The 26402-nt window shown below is 31.1% G+C and overlaps 2 protein-coding genes across 5 annotated transcripts; one reads left to right on the forward strand and one right to left on the reverse strand.

The window, feature by feature from the left end:
- The first annotated feature begins 7 nt into the window (after window positions 1-7).
- LOC131847594 (senecionine N-oxygenase-like) lies at window positions 8-17908 on the forward strand. The gene is made up of 8 exons (XM_059197193.1): window positions 8-172; window positions 11345-11544; window positions 13501-13639; window positions 15010-15181; window positions 15499-15771; window positions 16181-16341; window positions 16568-16711; window positions 17199-17908. The coding sequence occupies exons 1-8, from the start codon at window positions 98-100 to the stop codon at window positions 17403-17405; spliced, it is 1371 nt and encodes a 456-aa protein (XP_059053176.1). The 5' UTR covers window positions 8-97; the 3' UTR covers window positions 17406-17908.
- A 1425-nt stretch (window positions 17909-19333) lies between these two features.
- LOC131847611 (senecionine N-oxygenase-like) lies at window positions 19334-26188 on the reverse strand. Of its 4 annotated transcripts, none has more exons than XM_059197213.1 (9): window positions 26107-26188; window positions 25004-25165; window positions 23707-23909; window positions 22850-22988; window positions 22391-22562; window positions 21872-22147; window positions 21246-21409; window positions 20735-20878; window positions 19334-19840 (listed from the first exon to the last, which is right to left on the reverse strand). In XM_059197213.1, exons 2-9 carry the CDS (start codon window positions 25064-25066, stop codon window positions 19655-19657), a joined length of 1347 nt encoding a protein of 448 aa, XP_059053196.1. In that variant the 5' UTR covers window positions 25067-25165; window positions 26107-26188; the 3' UTR covers window positions 19334-19654. The 4 variants fall into 4 exon arrangements, with proteins under 4 accessions (XP_059053196.1, XP_059053197.1, XP_059053198.1 ...); XM_059197214.1 differs by having other exon boundaries at window positions 25004-25087; window positions 26107-26180; XM_059197215.1 differs by lacking the exon at window positions 26107-26188 and having other exon boundaries at window positions 21246-21382; window positions 25004-25482.
- Between the last annotated feature and the right edge of the window lie 214 nt (window positions 26189-26402).

Below are 26402 nucleotides of genomic sequence, written 5' to 3' on the forward strand. Positions count from 1 at the left end.
ATTCAGTATTCACTACCTTTGTATGCAACTGGACAGTCGCGGCAAACGCGTTTCCCGCTAAATTCGCGTTATTTTTTTTAATATTTATTTTTCAATAATGACTAGTTTGTGGTCAAGTGCAATATTATGTGTGCTAACATTAATACTTGAAGTTACAGATGCGCTCACAGTGGTACGTGATCTTTTTGAGTATTATATTTATAGTACTTATTCTTTTCGTCTTATTGTTTCGATGTAAATAAGAAAACTTGTTTCCTTTTTATGTAGTTGTCGATATTCATCCTTAAGTATAGGTATCAATCAAATTATATGCTTCGCCTGCATGTGTCTAGGTGAAGGGTGCCTATAAATAAATATGCAGATATAATAAATCATGTACTTTAATTCATAACAACGGAGAGCAATTAACTAATAGACACTGTTCACTACATATTAAAAGATCATACGGTGATGAAGGGAGATATAATTGTCCGTGTACATTTTGTATTTATAGTTAATTCTGTCTGTGCATGCCTTATCCGGATACTCAGTGTCCTGCTGAAGCATATCTTCGAGCAAGTACAAACTATCTGTGCTATCTGGTTTCTCATGTCACTGTACTTTTATCTGATTGAGTGTACAATTCTCTGATAGATGTGAATACGGCTAACAGATGGGACGTTCTTAACGGAGTACTGATCCTAGGAGTTCAACAGTTTCTGGAGTTCCGATTGTGTCCATTACCTATTCTGAATGCCATACTTAATAAATGTGTTATTAATTATTATTAATTGTAATTATTGCATTAATTTATACTTAAATATCTACCATAAATATCTTTTTCAGAGCTAGTTATTTACTTCAATAAATTGTTACATGTGGTATTTATTAGATATTGTTCACAAGTTCAGTATGCAGGAAATGCTTTCATTGCTCTTAATAGAATCGTAAACCTCGCATATAACAGAGATATTTTATTTTATTACATGTAGCTATAATAATAATAAATAGTAACACATATGAGGTCTAATTTATAGCATTATATATTGTTTAAGCATGATCACGATGTGTATTATAGATATGATCATGGTGCAGATTACAAATAAAGGCAAAGCAGGAAGCTTTTTGTAACTGGTAGCCTGCACACTGTTTCTCAGTTACGACTCTACTCAACTATTCACGCGCCTTATTACGCGCGGCACGTTTCCATAGATAAACTTGGAGATTAAATTGTAGTTAATTCTAGAAGATTCTGCCTTCAAGGATTTCAAATTTCCAATAAAAAGTTGAAATCGCGTTTACTTGAGTATATATTAAAGTTGATAGTGATATATTAAAGTTTGACGTAGAGTCTGTAAACGCTATTAATGTTGATATTAATGGTCTATATAGACTTATTATTGACGTACGTTATTGTATTTTCCAAATTATAATCCAATAACTAGTATCCTTATAATTAATGTTTTAAAGTATATAAATACTCACCGCGCACACAATATTTATATTTAGATAAATTAAAAAATAGGTGGATTTTGCTCTATTAATGAGGTGTTAGGTATGTATTTTTCATATTAATAAATGTCGTCAGAAATACATTAAAACTATTGGCTTTGAGATTTTATATTTGTTTATTAAAATTCATTTATGAAATAATTGTAAAATGTTTAATAATATTATGAAAATTAACTTAATACATTAAAAATATGTATGAATGTCATTCATATATTTACAGTATTCATCACACTGTTTTATTCTGTGGAATAATGGATTCATGCTTTGTAACGTATCTATGAGTAGCCGTGTCATGGGCAAAAATAATTGTAGCTAAATACCAACCTGAATTAATAGTATGTTTATGGGAAATTTGCCCACTGTTTATTCATTATACGCATAATCCTTGACATCCTTTGTAGTCTGCCATATTGTATACTGCATTCGTTGTATCTTCGGTAAAATAAACGAAGGGCAGGTCAAGATTTAAATAAGGAAAAAAGAGATTATGAATACCTAAAAAGGGTTGAGCATAATTCGTTGATTTATATACACATGAATCAGAATCAGATTTTTTTAAGAGTTCAGATATTTTTAGAAAGGAATAAAATAATTATTGCAGCATAAATATCGACAAAGATCAGGTTTTTTCTTATTTTATTAAGAATACTGCTAGAAATTCAGGACTGTTTTCTGAGATATTTATTCTATTTCTATTCTTGAACACATTTTTGAAATATTAAGAATAGAATAATAATAATAAGAAAAATCATTTTAAGATGGGTTTCTATGATCGGGTAACTATATATGGTACATAAATATGTATATAGTTATCCCATCGTAATCGTAGATACCCTTAGTTTGAAAAGGACATTCAAATCAAAGTTGTGTTGTTGTGTTACTCGGTATGCAAACCAATAGACAGGTGTGGATCAAAATAGAATAAATAAACATTTCTAATGGTTATGTATGAGCAAAGAATACTATTACTCTCATTGCCTAATCAGACCCCAAGTATAAAACATTATGTAGGTACACAATTACAAATAACGTACAAAAACATTTAAAGTCTTAATACACTAACTACTTAACGTCTCACATATTATGTAATTAAAGAGATATGTACATCATGTTATAGTTGGATGAGGCACTCTCCAAATAGCAAATAATAACGCAGAAAGTCGTATAAATTTATATTTACATCAATGAAATGTCCATGTTGCAATGTTCTAAGAATGTAAATTAATACTACAATAAGGCACCCAATAAAAATTAGAGAGACATTATAAAATACGCAATTAATAATTGTGTTAATCGCATAATTCGAAGTTTAAATTATGCAATTATTACTAATTAAAACAAACGCAGATATATAATTGATATAGGTATGTACGTAATGGCAAAGTACCGAATACTTAATGAATGATAATACCCCATTTGAGATTTCCATCGTAAAATATTGTTCCATACATATAAATATAGCTACTATGAATTAATTAAAAGATTGATAGTGATGTTTCTACCTTATAATTGATTAAAAAAAATATAAATTTATTATGTGTTCAAATCTCAAAACTAATGTTTATGTAAATTATATATTACTTTAAAATAGAAATACAATTAGGAACATTTAAGTTATCTCTTTAGGTGTTACAAGTCATTAGTGCATAATCATGGCAACTGGTCATAACTAAAGTTAGTTATACATAGTAGTTACAGAATACATTGAACTTAAATGAGAAAAGTAGGTCATGTTATACATTAATAAATAATTTGTAACAGAAAATACAAAAAAAATATTTTACTTTGAATAATATCTACTTTAAAGCATAATAAAATTTCAATAAAATATGTTAGGTATAGTATATAAATATTGAAAACTAACGACACTCGGTTGCGGTTTCGAAAGAGTATTTTACAAGAATTTAAAAAAAGTTTTAATATATCCACACACAGGCTAATACACTAGTACATAGAGAATAAACAGTTCCATTATCATCGAATAAAAAAAAATATTGGGGCATATTTGTGAATATTATGTTGTCCGATTTATTATGTCGCACTATAATATACTGCAACTGTTTTGGTTCTTAATAACTAGTTTATGCAGTTTATAATGTCTCCATTAATTTTATACCCACGCATATTAGAGTATGCAAGGCTTACACATTCTCTTATTTGATGACTTGATATATAAATAAGGTAGATATTATTTATTTTTGGAAATTATTGCTGTTCTGATCTGGCTTGGTGTTTGGTGGTCACACATCATGACAATAGCTGTTCCTGGAAACTATGTTTTCATTTTTTTAAGGTGAAGATAACTTATGTCCGATCTTGATATGTATATGTATCGGTTATCGTGCCATAATTTCCGTTCTCTCGATTATATGTGATAAGGTATCAAACAGTCAGACGGACAGAAAAAGATGCTTTAGAATTAATATTTTTTGTATAGTCTGGGTACACATGCAAATCGACTTATCATAATCAGAAGAAGCAAAAAGAAAAATCCTGAGCTATAAATTTTCAATCAAGTTCAGAACATATGATTCCAATTATGTTTAATTACTACAAATATATTGTGTAAGAAGAACTCAATTAAATTTGTGTCAAACCAATTTAGATCAATCGGTTAATTACTAGATCGAACGGGGGTAATCTATATTATGACAAATCAGGTAATGTACATTCAGCGCTGTTTATGTCATGTTCATTCTTGCTGTCGGTCACCTACATAAGATCACTAATAAAATTACGTCGTCACATGAATACTCTGTGGAACATCTCATGCGTTGCTTATTCTTGAAAACTATAGGAAATTTCACAGGTCTGTGATATCACTTATGTACTATGAATGGAAGGTTCTCCTATCCATATATATCGCGTGTTCTGGTGTGGTGTCATGAGCTTTACCAAATGAAAATACATTTATATTTTATCACGATTGTAATGCGGCGATACGGGACTACATCGTATATCTGACTGGGGAGGGACGTGTAGTAGGTGCGCTGTGCCGCGCGATGTAATTCAATCTCTGTATTAACAATATGTATGTGTGTGTGCATAGCACACCTACAATACTCCCCCTCAAAATTTTACAAACTAAATTTTCAAAAAAAATAAAATAAATCTGTGAAATAAACACATTACAAATCTTATTTCAAATCGGTACAACTTATTCTTACTAACAAACATTTAAACAATATTCATTGTATGCTGACACCGGAATTCGACACTGGATTCTTATTACACATAGTCTTCGATAAGGATTTTTTACGAATGTTGACCGGATACATTATGAACTCTAATTACACAACAGCATTCTGTACTCTGTTTGATTTTAAATCCGCGGCTGCTATTTCTTTTTGTATGTAGGATTTGAAGTGACCACGACAGCGGTTCAACAGTATATATAGAATTATGACTCCCAAAATTCCAATTACTATGCAGCAGATAAAAAGCGTTCTATTGTTGTCCTCGTGTATGATTTGATTCTGCGATTGTAACATCTCTACCTGGCTGTCAAATTCCTTAGTTTCTTTACTATGGTACTTTCCCATTTTACATATAATATAAATATGCGTAATCAATTTGCGTACTCGAAAATATAACTAAGTATTGTGAATTATTAAATATTCTGTTCAACTTTTATATAATTAATATTTGCTAAATCTGCTGTTTGAATAACATGTACAATCAAATATAATGAATTAGAATTTAAGTGTAAATTTGTTCGTAAAAATATAGTAATAGAAAATTATTGCTAATGACATATAAAAAATATAATTGAGTAACATCGTATGAGAATAATAGTTTTGCTCTAGAATTATAACAATACATTTGCTTGTTTAGCGAAAATACAATTTTATCGAGCATACAATATTGTAAGAAAGGTATGAGTTTATTAGTTATACTTAGCGATAGCGATTTGTCACATTAACATTGTTATATAGTATTAAGAATAGGTAAAAGAAAATAATAAAAACATGCTTATTCCACTAAAAATAAAAAATTACAATATAACATAAAAATAGTAAGTATAGTATTGTCATTGATCATCGAACCGTACTGGTTTTTTAACTAGTCTACCACTCCGTGTCCTTTTCGCGGAGTCGGTATTTGGTTGTGACACGTTGTGACTAATATTGCAAGGAGCGGTAGTATTTTTCGATACTATGTCTTGCGTAATATTATCTGAAATTGTATCGGTTTCATTTAATATATACGCTGGTTTAAGACGATCTATAGAAATCGAAACATTATTTCTGTTAGGCATATCTAATATAAACACTTTATTATTCCTTTGAATGACACGGTAAGGACCTTCGTATGGTGGTTGCAAAGGTTTGCGAACTGCGTCATTCCTAACAAAAACATAATTACATTTTTGTAAGTCATCGTGTACAAATATTGTACGAGAATCGCGTAAGACACGCGTTTTCGGCTTACAACTATTAATAATATTCCTTAACTTATCTAAATACGTACCTTCATTTTTATCGTGTATGCGTAGGTCTGTCCCGTAAAAATCTCCAGGCAACCTAAGTGATGATCCATACACAAGATTTGCTGGTGTTACAGAACTATCGCTTTTGCATACGTTACGTAAACCTAACATTACTGTGGATAACTCGTCAACCCAGCTATGCCCTTTAGAACTAAGGCGTGCTGTAAGAGAAGTTTTTAGCGACCTATGCCATCTCTCTACCATCCCATTGCTCTGTGGATGATAAGGAGTAGTACGTTGTCTTTTGATACCTAACAATTTCATAAGCTCTGTAAATAATGTACTTTCGAACTGACGACCCTGGTCACTGGTAAGCTTAATTGGACAACCGAAACGAGCGATCCAGTGGTCATAAACGTTTTTAGCGACCGTTTCAGCGGTCATATCTTTAATTGGTATGGCTTCCGGCCATTTAGTAAATCGATCTATCATTGTTAAACAATATCTATAACCTTCGTCGGTTATCGGCAAAGGACCTATAAGGTCTACATGAATATGTTCAAATCGATTACAGGTATCAAAATTACCTAATCCTGCTATAGTATGACGACCTATCTTCGATTTTTGACAATGTATGCAGGTCTTAGCCCACAAGTTAATGTCGCGATTCATACTAGGCCAGAAATATCTCTTAGTCACCATTTTTCGTGACGTACGAATACCTGGGTGGCTAATGTCATGAATAGAATCGAAAGCTAATCTCCTAAATTTTTCTGGTAAATAAGGTCTACATTCGTTGTTAATAACATTACAATAAATAGGTAAGTCACAGTTAGGTATGTAAACAGTTTTGTAATTTATACTCGTGTTGGTATCGTGTAACAACTGCAATAACATGTCGTCGGTTTTCTGCGAATTCGCTAGATCGACATAGTTGATAATTGTTGGACAGTTTATTGTTTCTATACGTGACAATGAATCGGCGACTATATTATCGTTTCCTGTTATATGCCTAATATCATTAGTAAACTCACTAATGAAAATTAGTTGTCTTGTTCTTCTAGGTGTTTCGTTATTATTCCCTAATTTATCAATAGCAAAAGTTAACGGTTTATGATCTGTATATATAATTAATTTACGACCTTCATGCATATTCCTAAAATGTTTTACGGCCATATAAATAGCAAGTAACTCGCGGTCGTAAGTGCTATACTTTTGTTGCGATGGCATTAATTTTTTTGAAAAGTATCCTAAAGGTTTCCAATTATTATTCACTCTCTGTTGTAATACAGCGCCTACGCATGTACTAGAGGCGTCCGTCATAAGCGATAACGGGACGTCTGGTAGTGGATGCGATAACAAGGCAGCGGTTTTCAAACTTTGCTTACACGTATCGAATGCTTGTTCTGCTTTATTAGTCCAGTTAATTTTTGTCTTATCTTTACGTTTAGCTGTGCTTAAATAATTATTTAATTCGGACTGATATTCTACAGCGTGTGGTAAATGACTTCTATAAAAATTGACCATACCTAAAAATCTCCTAAGTTGATCTACTGTTTCCGGTTTAGGAAATTCGGTGATGGCATTGACCTTATCTTCAAGAGGTCTGATACCTTCACTCGAAACCTTGTACCCTAAAAATTCTACTACTTGTTTACCAAACTCGCATTTCGAAAGATTAATAGTAATTCCGTACTCGTTAAAACGTTGAAAAACTGATTTTAAATGCTTGCGATGTTGTGTTTCGTTTTCGCTTGCGATGATGACGTCATCAATATAGCAAAATAAAAAATCTAAATCTTTGAGAACCACTGTATTCATATATCTTTGAAATGTCTGCGCGGCATTTCTTAGACCAAAACTCATGCGTGGGAACTCGAAAAGTCCAAAAGGTGTTATGATGGCGGTTTTTTCGATATCTTCCTGAGCTACAGGTATATTGTGGTAGGCTCTAGAAATATCCAAATGACTGTACCACTTCTTACCTGCCAGCAGATATGTGAAGTCCTGCAGCCGGGGCAACGGGTAACGGTCCGGCTTTGTAATAGCGTTAAGGCCTCTGTAGTCACCACAGGGTCTCAAGCTGCCGTTTTTCTTTGCCACGACGTGTAGTGGACTTGCCCACTCGCTCTTCGATGGCCTGCAGATTCCCATTTCCTGCATAATCCTAAATTCATCTCTTACCTTCGCGTATCTATCCGGCGGCAAAGGTCTGGCACGCGCGAATACTGGAGTTCCAGAGGTCTCTATGTGGTGAAATACAATACTGTTAGGGTTAATTTCATTAAAATTTGCGGGTTTAGTTATGTTAGGATAATTACGTAATATGTCGCTATATACATGATTCTCGTCAATAGTTTTAACCGATGGCTCACGACAATTAGTTATACTACCAATAATATTTAAATTTGTTACACTATCTATCAATCTTTTGGTACTTAAATCTACCACTAACTTATGATAAGAAAGAAAATCAGCACCTAAAATGGGCTGCTTAACGTCGGCAATTACAAATGTCCATCTATATGGTCTTCTTAGATTTAGATTTAATATTAGAGTATGCATACCATATGTCTTTATTACTGAACCGTTAGCTGCATATAACTTATATTTCTCACCATTATTTGAGCACTTCGAATATTGTTTACTTATTGGTAACACTGATATATTAGCTCCTGTGTCCACTAAAAATTTTAGTCCACTGTGTCTGTCAGTTACACAAAGGCGGTTATTACTGAAATTTGCCGTACAGTCGCCCGCCGCAGCCTGCACGGTATTTAGTTTTCCTGATTAGTTTTATCCTTCCAGTTACATGGTTTTATACACTTCGTTGCATCTTCTTTGTAACGAAAATGATAAAAACATAGCCAGTCAGGACTGTTTTTATCGCGTCGCAGAGATCTTCCCCGTGAGTGTGACCTTGAACGATCGCGGCTCCTGGAAGACCTATGCGGCTGGAAACTTGGCCTTGACGCCAGCCTATTGACCTGTAGTGTCAGTTTCGCTATTTGTTCTACTAGCATATCTGTAGTAGTGGTCTGGGCAGTATGTGATATTTCAGCTACTTGCCCTATGTGTCCGGCTTCCATGACCTTGTCTGCTATGACTGCTAGCTTCTCCATATCCGTTACTTCACTCACAGTTAAAACTGCACGCACGTGAGCTGGCAGATGTCCTGTCCACAATATTCTCAATGTCTCTGAAGGAAATCTATCGCTAGCTAGGTTTTTCATCCGACGGTATAATTGCGACGGTTTTTGGTCCCCCAATTCTACTTCATTGAGTAATTTCTGAATTTGTCTGTTTTCAGACTCTTCATAAATGTTTATTAGTCTTTGCTTAAGTATTTCGTATTTTTTTGTGTCGGGAGGATTTAACAATATGTCACGTACCTGTCCGATTACTTCTCTGTTTAATTTCGACGTGACGAGCTGGTATTTAGACTCATCTCCGAGCTTCTGGTTGGCAAGTGCGGCTTCCAGCTGTACAAACCATAGCCTGGGTTGTTCTTGCCAGAATTCGGCTATTCTTGAAGATAAGCTAATCTGCGCTAGCTCGGAAGTTTGTTCTTGCACTGCTTGTATAGCTGATTGTGATGTTTGTGGATTCATTATGCTAGTATGAAGTAATATATAGTAGTATATAATATATTGTAAAGTTCACACCACTAAATTCGCGGGTCACCACTTTCACAGGTCTGTGATATCACTTATGTACTATGAATGGAAGGTTCTCCTATCCATATATATCGCGTGTTCTGGTGTGGTGTCATGAGCTTTACCAAATGAAAATACATTTATATTTTATCACGATTGTAATGCGGCGATACGGGACTACATCGTATATCTGACTGGGGAGGGACGTGTAGTAGGTGCGCTGTGCCGCGCGATGTAATTCAATCTCTGTATTAACAATATGTATGTGTGTGTGCATAGCACACCTACAGAAATTTAAGGATTTTTTTACTTTTAAACGGCTTAACAATTATTACATAATAACTTAAGTATTACTAATTACACGTTAAATTTTATTAAGAACGAATTTTGTCAAAGAGAATATTTAAGCCATTTATCTCCAAAAATAATGATAAGAGGCGATATAATGTGGGATGGAAGTTACTATTATGGACAAAGTTGCGCAGCTACTATTTCGTATGTGGAATTCAAAGTTAGTCAATGAAAATATTGTCAACGGCAGTTTAAATGAGCAGTGACTATAAAATTGGAAACGACATGCAGTAAAACTTATGTAAGGTGAAAATAAGGTTACGTGGTCATGACAGCGGTGCATACTAACTTGGAGTATATCGAGACCCTACGACTACTATAGCAATGTATCTACTTACTTAATCTGTTGATACACAATAGTTGGCCTAAAATGTAAAATTATGCTTTGCTTCGAAACTACTGTAACACGTGACATTTAAATTTCTAATTTAATTTACATAATTATATTTTTTTTTTGGTTTTAGTTTTTACTTACCTAACTGACAATTTAGCGATCATTTTGTCGAGTAAGTAGAGATTTTTTATAACTGACAGATTTTCGTATATCTGTAGGTATAGCGCGTCAATTTAAGGATTAAATTTTCACAAACTTCAGGAGGTTTTCAATTCTTAATTAAATTATATTTTATTTTTCAACAATCCTTTATTCATACACTTAGTTTTTAGTTTGATATCTATGATAAAGTATTGTTTACTATTGTATATATGTAATAACTGGCATTAGTTTTCTAGAGAGGCCAATAAAATACAGGTATGCAAATTGCTGTTTAAAATATCAATAAACGTACTTGATCATGTCCTAATATTATAATTGGATTGTTCAGTTTAGATTTATTCTCATTAAGCACCTAAGATTCGTATTGGTGTTGCTATAGAAACCATAACGATCTTTTTATATCATCCATTAAATTCTCCATATATTCGATTGGATATATATTGGATAGGTAGGTACATATACATACCATGTAATGACGTAGGTAGACGATTTAAATAAAGTAAATTGCTTTTTGAAATAGATTCCTTTACATAGTTAACTTCTTCCTAAATTCGCAAATATTTGTAGTTTTCTTTTTGTCTATAACATAAAATTTAGGTATTTGTATATTTGATTGAAAGCTTTCTAAGCTTTTTGAATTCTCATACTTGATTTTTATGATAAGTGACTCGAATGTGTTACCTACGCATACGCAATAAAAAAATAAGGGAAAAAGAACAAAAATATAGGAGTGGTTCTTATAAGTCAGTAGTCAGTAATAAGCTCGTGGTAGTTAATTATCATCTATATGAATATTTGATACTTTACTAGAAAATGACCTATACTGAATTAGATAGATAGAGTAATAAGTTAAACTACAAGTACAATACAAAGTAAATTAATTCATAACAACAATTGAGAAGGTACATTGGTAACTTGCAGAGCAAACCCGTAGAGCGAGCATGTGTGATCGGAGCCGGTTATTCAGGGCTGGCCACCGCCAGGTATCTCCAAGAGTACGGCGTCAACTACACGGTCTTTGAAGCGTCCAGACATGTTGGTGGCACATGGAGGTTCGATCCTAATGTCGGTACCGATGAAGATGGTCTTCCGCTCTTCACCAGCATGTATAAATATTTAAGGTATGCATATATCTCTATTATCTAAATCTTTATGTCTTCGATGAAATTGATAAAACATCATCGTCCTCTTTTCTAAGGAGGAATTACACGTGTTTACTAGATTTTATATTGTTAGTATTATTATTATTGTTTTTTATTATACGCATGCTACAAGTCTCTGATGGATAGATGAAGATAATAATCATAGGAATTTATAAAAAAGGAGTATAATTATGGCGACATTAATGCGAGTATAATAATTAAAACCAGCACAAAGACGGAGATAAAACATAACATGGAAAAGAACAAATATAAACTGTCAATTTTTTTTCTAATCTGTTGAAAAAGTTGATATAGGTAATATATAGGTATATCGTATATGATAAATATACAAAATATTATTTATGTAACTCCTTCTCTGCATTAGACGCACAAAATAAATAGTGATTGTTCAGATAATTGTAGAAATTGCTATAATATTACATCTACGTGTAGCCCTATGTATATAAGATGATGTTAAAATAAATACAAACAGCACTGCTTTTGTTGATGAAGTGGACCAGTGAAATTGCGGAAATTAGGTAATTATACTTTCTGACTTTACAGTGAAGCAACCGGTTTTCGTTAGTTATGAAATACGAGTAACCGACTTAATTATCACTGACCAGTTTGTATTTCTGGTTCTTCTCATTCATCGTTTTTTATCGTTGACCATATGGTTTTAGATATATTTATACATATTTATAAATAAGTTGATAGATGAATGAATTAATGAGAAATTAAATTAGAAAAACCCATTGGCAACAAAAAATATGCACACGAATTAATGATACGACCTTCAAAATTGTATGACAAAAACACTTAGTGAATATCTTTGTGTAAATAAAGCATAAAATATAATAAACCACAATTACTGAATTAAACTTAAGTAAATATAAATTCTATAATAAATTTGATTTCATTATACATATAATATACTCGTGTAAATCCAATTCTTCCGCTTGTGTTATTATCACATGTCTCCTCCTAAACGGCTGAACCGATTCGAATGAAATTTTGTGTGTATATTTTACGGGTTCCCAGATGAGCTGAAAATACAATTACGCCCTGTTTTCCGGCTAGGTTGTTGTCTTCGTGTTCCGCTAGCATTATTAGGTATAAGATAAGGACTGTATTATAAATTATGATCCGATTTGAATAATGATGTCAATATCAATAACGAATGTCGTACAGGACATGTAAGGTTAAATGACAACAGGTATAAAAGATGGCGTGGGTTAGTAGTAATAGCAAACTTTGGTGTGACTGAACTTGGGTAGATTTAGTGTCAATAAATCAATATTTATTATGTTTAATACTTTAACATAAAAAAAATGTGTTTGGATTCAAAATTAGCTCTTATTTAATTACTACTGGAAATATCGTGTTACCTTCCATCTTGCCACTTCAGTTGTAATATAATTTTCATGCACTTGCACCAGCAACAAATACAGGTGAATATCAATCAGAGTGTGACAGGAGGTTATCACTTTCCTCTTAACAAAGTGAAATTTATTCACACAAAGGTGACTAAAGTAATACATACTATACATATATAGTATTACAATCAAGTTTCCTAGCAATTCATACGCACATTATGTGGCGTTTGTGAAAATTTGGAGCCTATATTTCAATATTACCAATTTGAATCGTCGCATCTAAATGGCACTCTACTCCATTTTGTATTGCTCTGACAACTTCAAATTCTGTGTAATCGAAATTATTTCTGGTATATATTATATATATTATAGTATATTGAACATGTTCTCTACTTACGAGTAGATCGATAAAAGTTTATAGCAGCCGAATAAAATGAATATTTAAAAAAAAATAACTCACGGCCGATACTTTGGATTTGGGACCAACTGATTTATATTCCGTATATACATACATATCTACTAAAGCATTCTAAAGAAATTACTTTATATGTTTTTCCAGAACAAATACTCCACGGCACACTATGGAATTCGACGGATTCCCGTTTCCGGAAGACACTCCGTCATATCCAACGGGGACCTGTTTCCATAAATATTTAAAATTGTTTGCTAAAAAATTCGATCTCATGAAGAATATACAGGTAAGCTCGTACTTCACTCTTCTCTCTAAAAACGTTTTTTTAATCCACAGTAATAATTATAACGGCAAAAACGTATCCGTCTGTTTGTCTATATCTCACAGTTTTTATGATAAAACGTCTAAACAGATTTTATTAAAATTTGACGTAAAAACACTTTAAGGCTCATATAGATGAGATCGACTCTCCTGGACTATCCAGTGTGTCTCTTAAATCGTATGTTTTCTTAAAGTAGACAAATATATATTATATCTGTTCTCTACTTTGTTTCTTAGTGGTAATAGTTCAGTTTCTATCCGACTTTGTTGTATATACATAATATATTTGTATAGTATATATATTTCAGTATTATTTACAAACGTAGAGGCAAATTATCTTGTTATTCTGATAGTAAGTCCTAGACTCGTGAATTATGCAATAAATAAATAATTTCCACACCTAGCGTACTTACCTACCTATTACAACATGACTATAGTCATCTCTGTATTACTGGTAGATTATTATGTATTCTGTATGTGTTGTTACGTTATTGCTACCAGTTCTAATGTAGTGTACATTGTAGTATTATAGGTATTTATCGTTAGTCAATATGTAAAATAACGTACAGAATAGTGAACCTATAAAACGGTTAAAATATTAATTATTAATTACTGTACACATTTTTTTATGCTTTAAATAAAATCTAAAATTATTTATTAATGTAGGACATTTTAGTAGCATATGAACGGCAACTTTTTAGTATTGATATTTTTATAACGAACGAAATTTTTATAAAATTACTTATATAAAACTCTGAATAAAGTAAAAAAAGATCGGAGGTAAATTTTGACAGTATCCGAACACGTTTTTTAAATTTAAATTAATATGCATTAATACGCTTCTGTATTAGGACCAGACATTAGTATTTACCTAATCCTAATTAATATTAGATATGTGAAAGTAAGTTTGTTTGTTACGCTTTCATGATTTAATAGCTTAGGCAATCATAATGACTGTGGCAATTGGGTTGGAGAAGGAAATAGAATAAGTAAGACTTTCTATCCCGGTTATTCATTCACGCAGACAAAGTTGCAGGCAGAAGTTAGTAGCGTGTAAATACATTGGTAAAAAACTATCGGTATTTTTTTATCTTGTTAGTCATAAAAATATATTTACGTCATAATACTTTTTCAAGGGAAACTTGTAAAAAGGAATTATATATTATATTCTAACACTGTACTGTAAATAATAATAATTTAGAATACAGAGAGGAAGTAGTTCGAAACTGATATATGCATAACGCTGAGATTGTTCCGAGGTATAACTACATTACGTAATTGAATAGTACCTACATAAAAATAACTTATATAATAAAAGTTTTATCTTTTTTACAGTTAAGGAGTTACGTTACGTCAATTAAAAGGGTACAAGATATCTGGAATATTACATATACAAGGACTAACACTAGGGACAATTACACCGAACAGTGTGACTTCGTAGTTGTTGCTACCGGAGAATACAGCAATCCTGTGTGGCCGAAATTCGAGGGACAGAGTTCATTTACAGGTAAACCTAGCTATAAGCACAGATAACATAATATTACATATGTAAGTAATGTTATACTATACATTTTTATTATTAGAGATGTTTGGTTGTATGTTTACAGTTAATTATATTGAACAAAATTACAAGTGTACTAATCTAAAACAGCAGTCTTTTGTTAAAAGATAATTATAACGTAACAAACCATAAACAACAATTATTCCCTATTTTTCCCAGATTCCCTAATTTTCAATCAAATTCCAATACAAAATTATTACGCATTTATGAAATTGTTTCGTCCTATTTAATTTCTATTTATGTAAAAAGGAATAAAATTACAGGTAATATTATACACAGTCATGACTACAAAGAGCCTGAAGCCTATGCTAACCGTCGAGTGTTACTGGTGGGAGCAGGCCCATCGGGTTTGGACTTAGCAATACATTTGTCGAACATAACTTCCAAGCTAGTACACAGCCATCATCTCACATACAATCAGCCTAATTTCTCAGACACTTACATCAAGAAACCAGACATAAAATCATTTACGTCAAATGGAGTTATTTTTCAAGATGATAGCTACGAGGATATCGATGACGTGATATTTTGTACAGGTACTTGTTTACTTAGTGTTATTAGTTAGTGATATAAATAATAGTTTGGTAAATATAGTAGTAATAATTGTAGTTTCCTGAGAGACTACAGCATGGGGTTTTTATGGTAATTAAGGGTATATTAAGGCTTAAGGGTCCGCAACACGCAAGTGACACCCCTAGTGTTTCAAGCGTTCATAGGCTATGGTAACAGTTTACGATCAAATGGGCCGTATGCTTGTTTGCTACCTACGTGGTATAAAAAAAATCCAGGACAATTCATAAAACTCTATCTAGTCTCAAATTAAGTCGACCTTATAAGAAGTCATTACGTAAGTACTAAACGAGGTACTTACGTAATGACTTCTTACAAAGTCTGCCTCCGTAATTTTAACTGAGTAGATAAATTAAAACAATTGTTATTTTTTAGGTTATGAACTGGCTCTGTCATTTTTGGACGAAAACACAGGCGTGACAAAGTCGGGCAAGTTCGTCTTGCCGCTACATCAGGATGTAGTCAACATCAGATACCCGAGCATGGCGTTTGTTGGAATCTCCAAAGGCATTATCAATAGAGTACTCGATGCTCAGGTAAATCTTGCAAGAGCTCGTAAGCATTTGCCTTTTTTTTATAAAAAATAAATCTTTCATATACTTAAACGGGTTTTACTGATGAGACTTATAATTTGTACCAAACTTGAAACGTTAAAAATAATTAAAGCTTACAGTTCATTATTGATATTAGTATGTATACTGCCCCTAACTGGTGATATAAAGATATTATTAAATGAAGCTTAAATAAATAAAACTGTTTCAGGCACAATATTCAGCTCTTTTAGCAGCCCGTAAATTCGAGCTTCCTCATCAAAACGACATGTTGAAAATGTGGCTCCGACGTGCTCGAGCGTTGCAGTCGCGGGGCAAGAAAATAGTTGATATCAATGTTATTGGAGAAGCTATGGTCAGTGAATGAATAAATGAATTCATTAATACTCCATACGAGACACTATCAGGCAATTAATAGAGCTCTGATATACCTTGAAAGTTTAGTGTTTAGTATTAGTAGTCTGGCCTCCGATCAGTCAACACTAGGATTCCAAGATTAATTAATTGCTTAATGATGCCTCCTTCACAGACGAAATGCATATCGAAATGCACTACGACCAGTGGGAAATTATAATAACACAGGTTAAAACATGCGGTGTGCGAGGAATTGAATCCACGGGCATCGGAAATAAAACGATGTGGCTGTCATATGTCATATAGAATATGTCATATGACTGGACTTACACAGACTTAAATATTAGAATTAACCAAAATAATATCAATCAATGGACCAAATAGACTTTTTCAGAATAAAAACCGAACTCAATAAAACATATTCAAATTTATATTAATTATTAAAATTACATTTTACTAATAATACAACTAGTACTCTTTCTTTACAGGACCAATATTTTGGAAATTTGACTACAGAAGCCGGAGTGACCAGGGCGCCTCCAGTATTAACTGAAATTAGAAACTTCAACGCCTTAAATCGACTAGAGGATTTACTGAATTATAGAGAATATGATTATTACATTAGAGACGAAAATAATTTTGCTCGGTCCTATAATCCTAGGATGGGTGCACCTTGTCCTATTGACATAGAATAGAATGATTATAATATTTATACATAATTGTATACTGTGCTGATGCCCGCGTGAATGTGAAAAATGTCCTTTGATACCTGGTCTACCTCTGTATCGAATTTTATTTGAATCCGTCCAGTAATCTTTGCGTGAAAGAGTATCGAACAGTCAAATAGTCATCAGTCATTCATCCTTATTTTAGTATATTATACTATAACAGGATTAATATTACGATACTTTTATTAAAAGCTAATCACAATTTTTTTTTATATCAAAATGTACAAGTAAAAGTGTCACGAAACTGTTTTGTACTACTTTTAATAATAATAATTACGGGCGAACCTGTACGAGGGTGAGATAGAGAAGCCCCTGAAAAATGTATGTGTTATAATATGCCGTTTTAACTTTTTGAAAAATATTGTGACCAGGTGTATAAAATACGACTTTGGCCAGAATTATGGTACCTCCATGAAAATAAAACGTTAGTCTAGTAAGATTTCATATGATTTCAATTTAACATACATTTTATAATGTGTAATATTATAAAAAATAATAATAATTATAACTTATGTCAACATACTTGAAAATTATAATATTTTTTACATATACATATACATTACATATCTATGGTAAATAGATGCTACATACTAGATCCTGCCATAATTTTCTATCAGATAAGGCAAGACCAAGTGCAAACCCATTTACAGTATAAAAACAATTATAGGGTAATAAACACCTAATAAACATCTATTTAAGATATTTTATATTATTCGTCACAGAAAAAAAATCGTATTATATTATCTCAAACTCAAAAATCGTTTATCAACATCAAATGATTTAAAACGGACCATTATGTAAACGTATTTTTTGTAAAGTTGTTTTAGCCCAATAAATAATAGAATATGTAGAGTTTATAGAAAGTTCTTTAGGATTAGATAGATGTGTATGATATGCCATGACTCAATATAGAATGTAAACTTTTGTATGGCTCTATAATGTTTAATTAGAATATAATTGATGGCATTCTTTAGCTATAAATAACACCCATAAAATACATACTAATATTAGAAGATTATATGGAATCATATTTTTTAAAGCAAAGCCATAAGTATTTCCGTTTCATAAGGTGTAATGCATTATTAGGTATGTATGCATTCAATATAGATTTGTTCATTTATTATTGTTAGTCATTTACAGATAATTCTAATTAAGCTTTTTATATGTGAAGAACTTAATAAATGACTATTGTGATATTAAATTAATTATGCCATTTGAACAAAGATGCAAATTATGTGTAATTATCATAAAACTCATAATATTAATAAATATGAATGAATGAATAAATACGAACGAATTAAACTTCGAATAAATTGTAGTGCTGTTTAGAGCGAATATTTTGACCTCTTCGAAAAAATATCCATAAAACATGGATATTTTTTATATTACAAAAAACAATTAAATATATTATATAATAGATAGTTACATACAACTTGAAATAACTAAAAATATTCCAATTGTACAAATTCAAATTGCTAACTGGTATCTTTACATACGTTGAAAACTAAAAACTCGCACACAGGCAATATACAGTGCCAATAACTTTATTGTTATGTGTAAGAATCGACGGAGTAACAAGATAAATTGTATATGCGTAATTTAGTATTAAGGTACTGTATTATTTAATAGTAGGTATACAGAATTGTTACCAGTTATAATATGGAACGATAATATATAGGTTAAAAATAATTTATGCTTGTTCATTTTATTTGGTCATTTTCATATCAAATATGCAATCATACTTAAGAATGCAAATGTTCGTCTCGTACTTAGAATCGAACCCACAATAGTCTGAAGTAATGTAGTGTGCTAAATAGCTCTAGACCATCAAGGAAAGGAAAAAATGAATATTTTATTTATTATTAGTAAATATTTTTAGTATGGATTGGATATGGACATTAAAATAATAATAAGAAAACAACTTGTATACATCAGTCTAGTACAACAACAGTAAGGCACAAATCTAATATATGCACACAATTATTTCATTTGCTGTAAGAATACATAAGTAGAAATTAGTGTAGTAAATAAAATTAACATGTATAATAAATACAAGTTATATGATAACAGATGTTCTACGATAATGTGAATATTCATAATTTAATATTAAACAAAATTTTACTTCAACTCACGTTATATGCTGTTAATAAAAATATTAGTGTTCTTATTTATTTATTATTAATAATATTATAATATAATCACAATGATACAATAAATTATTGATCAAGTTTCTTCTCTACTGTTCTATGGAATGATTCATTATTTAGAACGGTGTATGTATAACTTCTATAAGTGTATAGATTTTCTAATTTAGCTTCAGTATCGCACGCACGTATTTTATATATTACCGGTGGTACTCTGTCTATGCCGGATTCTTTCGTTAATCCAGCGTAATATTCATCCTGAAAACATAAATTAGAGTCAATAAAACAAATAGTAAATACACACTCATAACATTATACTAACATTGTAATACTCAATCAAGGTAATGTATGACTGATAACATATATATCACATAATAACATGATAATTATCTATATAGTCAATGATTCATAGTAGGTAACCGTCGCCCATATACCCTCATGGGGTATATAGGCGACGGTTACCTACTATGAATGAGGTGAGCCAGTTTCATAAATAAACAATTACAATAATCATGGTGGCTAAATGGTTTGATTAAAACATAATTAAAAACAATATTAGCAATACAAAATGGCACAAACAAATAAATGTTTAATTTTTAACAATTATAGTGGAGTTTTTGATATTTGTTGTTATTTGAAGATAGTCTTAGGTTAGGTTAGGTCAGGTTTACTAGCGAATGTAATCTCTAAATAAAACTGTACGTTTTATTTAGAGATTACATTCGCTAGTACGGGTTTAATTATGTTTTATCTATCCCTTATTACCTCTGACGATATTCTGAATGGATTCTGGATGGTTAAAATAATTTATTTTGTTTTTCCCACTAGTTACATAGTTACGTAATTGTATTAGAACATTAAAACGAATTATTACAATAAGCTTCATAGGACCATCTTAAATATCTCTTTTAGGTCTCTTTGTCTCGCGATTCTACGTTATCGTCATAGGGAATTGTTAAAAATTGGGGTCTACATCAATTATCTTAGAAATAAGTGCTTATATTTATTTATGTCGAAACCAACAACACGTACTATACATAAGAATAGAATGTACAAACCAGTAGTATAGCTAATAATAGGTTTCACAATATACCATATACATATACTTGAAAGTCATGAAATGTAATAATTCCTTAGCAATATTTAACATACCTCTTTCTCGCCTAAGAAGTGTATGTGTGATAATGGTTTTCCTAGAGATCGTAGAACGTTCCAGCGATGCTGCCAATCCAGCATCATATTCTCTTTCGAGGGAAGAGTAAAGTTTCCTTTTATTAACGCCACTGTGTACCTAGCCTGAAAAAATCCAAATGTTTATCTTAAATTCTTCATTTCAAATTCAAGAAATATCATAATTAAAATTGGTTAAGTATTTGTTTTTTAAAATATGTCATTCAGAAGAATGACATACAAGTTGTCCTACCTACCCGGACAGAACGATGTCTATTGCAGTCACCAGTGCCATATTCACGTTGAAACATTATATTATTTTAACACATGAATATAGGTAATTAAATAGAAAGGAAATATTAAGAGATCAGAGACTTATTGTCGTGTCTTCAGAAGTAAAGAAACAAAATAGTACAGAAACAAAACACAGAAAAATCTTAAGTATACATTTAGAATATTTTTGATCAGCTAGTTTCAACATTTCATAACTCACTTGAGCATCTAAAGCAGGAGGCAGGCAAGCTCGCACAACCAACCCTAAAAACATCATAGTGGGTTGTTTTATGTTCACCACGTAATTATATAATGGCACCACACTGTGCTTTGCTATATCTAATCCACATGACTCATCTAAAAATGGGTAGTCATATTCAAAACCTGTAAAATATATTACTTATTATATATATTAAATATAGTACGTATCTACATATATAACGGTTATATTTCGTTACTTATGAAAGAAACTACTTTTTACTAAGTGTAATTTCTTCTAAATCATAGTCATTTGTTTAAAATCCATTATGTACTATTCTCTAATGTTAAACTATATAATATTCTTTTATCTGTATCTAATCTCACTCTAACATTATCTCGATAAATCGAAATCCAGTAATAATATTACTAAAAAGGGACAATATTCTTGAAAATTGCCAGATTTTCGTACAATGTATTTTTTGGAGTATATGGTGCTCTACTAGTCGGTAAATAAACGCTGATTATCTACTACCATCAGGTAAATTATCAGTCAGTTTGGCGTTCCAGATACATAATATCTTTTATGTATATGGAAAAATATAACATGTATTTCTAGGTACTAGATATTGTATGAGAATAACTTACCGGTACAATAAATAACGTCATCGAGTTCCTCAAAAGTTCCGTCAACAAAATAGACTCCTGTCTCATCGAATTCTTTAACATCGGGTTTCTTTATATAGTGTGATGGGAACGGTGTCCTGTAGTTTATATTTGAATGGTGACTGTGTATTAGGCGTCTGCTGACATTGCACACTTCCAAACCTATGTCCATTCCGGAGGGTCCAGCGCCTATCACCAGGACCCGACGCTGTTTATAAGGATCTGGTACTCTGTAGTCGTGACTATGGATTATAGACCCTGAAAAACATTTATTAGTAGACATAATATACCTTAAGGATATTTCAAAGATTTGTACCAAGTATAAGATTACCTTTTGTAAGCGCTATTTTTTCAAACCTTAACTTCAGAACAGAATTTCGAAATAAAACCATGTGTTCTTAAAGTACATTGCTACAGGTCGCACGCCAGTTTAATGCGTCATAGCCTAAAAAATGAATAATCCAGTCTTTTCTTTACAATATTAGTATCTATATATTTTACCTTTAAAAAGATTTTCCCCAGGTATATTAGGCATATTTGGCTTGCTATGGTGGCCAGTGCCAATAATAACAAAGTCGTAATCTTCTTCAAATTCTTTCCCACTAATTACATGCTTGTGCTTTACTTTCCATGTATTATCTATTCTTTTTACAGATATCACGTTGTGTAGAAACTGAAAAATATAAGAAATATTTTACATGAACATTTTGTTTATGATAATGCAATAATTAATATATTTTTTGTTACTAAATCGATGTGACATGATGTCATTATGTGGCACTTGCTTCACAAGATTTGTTGTTCTGAAGAATTAAAATATAATTCTTAACAATTTTCCTGCCATATCTCACACTTAAATTAAAAGTAAGTTTACAAAGAAGCGTTTACGGCTGGAATAGATGAGACTAAGAAGCTTAAACGACTTTATGAAAAGTCTACCGAAGTTATTTCGTATCTTACCTTTATATCGTCTATTAAATTGAAATGTTCAGCATATGATTGAATGTAATCATAATACACTTGCCCACTGGGAAAGGACTGGATATTTTGTGGCAATGGGAAACCTCTTAACTCCATTGCAGGCTTTGGTAAATTTGTCCTGAAAGGTTTTTCAAAACATAACATACATTTTACATTATTAATAGGTATATTAATATTACACATGTTATACAGTATGTGATAGGTTACTACCGAACTATTAACCTAACAACTACTACCGAAGTAGCGAGCTCAGTTAGGCCCTGCTACTTTATACCTGCTGCTTTATTTTGTGCTTACAGACCGCTTGGAATAAAACATTTCAAAATTCTAAGTAAAGCTTGCTAAAAGGGCACTCGTTAAGTCGTTTTTAAAATTAGCGCACACAAATGCTTAGATAAACAGACAAAATACGAACAGTCATTGCAATTTATTGTTTTATTGTTCAAATATCTAACTGATATTATAAACGAGGACGTTTGTGAGTATTGATGGATGTATAGATGTTACAAACAAAAACTACCGAATGAATTTTAATTAAACTTTGCAATAATATAGCTTATACATCCAAATAACACATAGACTATAAATTTCACGCAGATGAAAACTTGAGCTCAAATAGTCTTCTAAACAGACTGTGATCAGTTACATTTTTATGATATGTGGATACAGACTGTCTGTATTTAATTTTATATATGTAAAATAATTAGATTATATAATATTATATAAATATAAATATATTATATAATTAAGTAAATTTTACTCATTCTTTGTTAATGTAAACTTTATCTATGTAGATATTTGATAATGCGTAGTAAGTAGTGGAATACTATAATTACCGTAAATATTTATACATGCTGGTGTGTAATGGTAGGCCATTTTCGTCTGTGCCAATCCTGGAATCATACCTCCAGGTACCACCAACATATTTAGTAGCTTCTAGAACAGTAAACTGAATACCTTCTTCCATAAGATACCTTGCTGTAGATAATCCTGCTATTCCAGCACCAATTATACATACTCGTTGACTGGAATTGTTTATCTACAACGTCATATAACATTTCTTAAAAAAAATCTTTAATTCTGATAATTTAAACTGGATTCAAAATTTGATGATAAAATGGTAAATTGGAATATTAAATAATAATACAACATCCTTGGACAATTCACACAACGCCGTCTAGTCCCAAGGTAAGCAGAACTTGTTTTATGGGAACTAGACAACTGATATAAATATTTAGATATTGTTTTTGTAATTATGTACATAATATTTATTGAAAACATCCAGACCAATACAAACAATAATACTCATGAATACAAAATATTTGTACAGTGCGAGGAATCGAACTCTTAGCGGAGTGCTAAACTGCTAAACCACACAGGCTGTGGAAATAGAATAAATGCAATGAGCGGAATTTTATTATAACAAAAGAGTATCAACATCGGCGTAGCATTGGCTAAAATATTGTCTAAATGTTATTTTTCATTAAAATTAATTTCGTTCAAATATAAGTAGTTTCTGCTAATAAATCTAACTTTTAATAGTATAAATAATTCGAATATAATTTTAGGAAGTATGTAATTTTTAGTGGTAGATTAATATGCATTATTTAGTTAACTTTTTAAGTCTTAATTTTCAAATAAAGAAAATAATTAAATTTCATTTTAGAATATAAGTACCTACACAAACAATTGAACCTGACTTTGATTTTATAAACACTTAATCAAATTTGTTATTCTTACCATTTTACAAATAATTTGATTATATTAAAGAACAGTAAAACTATATCATATAGCACTAAATAATTATTTACACTTGAATAAACTGTACTCGTTACATAACACGGTGTGCATTATTAGGCGTCTTTCCTTATACTGAACAGTATTAAAGTGTGTAGAACACAATCTTTTATCCATATATTCTATTAATATGTAAATATTACTGATAAGAACTATGGAGATAAACGGGAAAGTGACATAATATGACAATTTACGAAAAATTTTGAATTGAATATACACTTTGTATACTTTTGCACGTAGTAAATTGAAACGGATGGGACTCTCACAAAGACATTCTCAATTTTATATCTAACATTATTAATACCTAAAAAATAAAATAAAATAATTAAAACTTACCGCTGCTATGACACCAAATAGACAAAACGCACAGATTAAAAAGATACTTCGACTCATTTGCATTTAATCTTTTTATCAAATTATCTGTTAAGTAATTTACTCAAATGAAGTATTAGTTAATATAAATATGTACACAAGTGCTCGTTGTGATTTGTTATGGACCTTAATCAAGTTTACCAATTATTACTTATAATTGCGAGTATTATCAATATTAACTACATTTATAACTATTAGTTTTGATATGGAATAATGAATATAGTGTCATTGTTATTCCTACACTATTGATACCCGCAATTGTGATAACATTTCTACGATTACTCTTAATATGTTACCTACCTACACTTTAATTTTATACATGTAAATACATGACTAATTTAGATGTGACGTGGAACAGGACTGATTGAATTTAAACATTTATTTATTAATTAAATTAATAAGTGCTTTAATTATTTTTTTTCTTTTATTTGGGTTACTTTAGTTTTTTTCATATACGTATATATATAGGTAATATAATATATATATATATATATATATTTCTATATAGGTATAAGTCATATTCGGGGGATACGAGGAATGTATTCCTGCATAAGTTTTTAAATTATTCTCAGCCAGTAGCGGTTAAAAAAAATTGCACCCGTATTAACGTACGTAAAAACTATAGACGTTAATATTTTCTTAGATTATTTTACGATGACAGTTTTTGCTTCAATACGATTTTACATTTTTTATTACAAAATATAATAAAAACGAGTGTGACACTTATTATGAAAATGTATTTCCTTCATATTACATAACAAATATGCTGTAATAAATTTATCCAACCCTCTGTGGATTGACCAGACGAAGTGGAGGGTCAAATAAATCAACACCCATTCGGTCATACAAATTATAATTTCAACTATGTTTCATCATCGAATTTATCTTGTACGGAAGCTCCATATCTACTATATAAATTTTAATTCTAATTAGATTTTATTTTATAAAAAGTATGTATGTACGTTAGTCCTATCATACATCTGAGTTGATATTTATAAACAGTTTTATGCCGCCATTTTTGCCACTTTGTCACCTCAAAAATTTTTAATTATTGTATTATGATTTACTTTATGTTGGACTTATTTTTATACACATGTATGACTATTATAAATATCACTGCCGCCATTTATGTGTGCGTTTGACACACCACAGAGACGTGCAAATTGTCACTGATTAAATGGAATGCGAGTACATTCCTTACTAATATGACAAAGGGATGCTTGCTGTATATCATATTAATTGATAAATACTTGACCAGTAGCGCGTGTAATTGAATGTTCATACACCTTTCATAACACTAGTGGAAATTGATTTCTATTAAAATATGGTTTCAGTCCAGAATAAAGTATAGGTAGTTATTTAT

Source organism: Achroia grisella, unplaced genomic scaffold (assembly GCF_030625045.1).
Source record: "Achroia grisella isolate CSIRO2021 unplaced genomic scaffold, CSIRO_AGI_Agris_v1 utg540, whole genome shotgun sequence".
NCBI lineage: Eukaryota > Metazoa > Arthropoda > Insecta > Lepidoptera > Pyralidae > Achroia > Achroia grisella.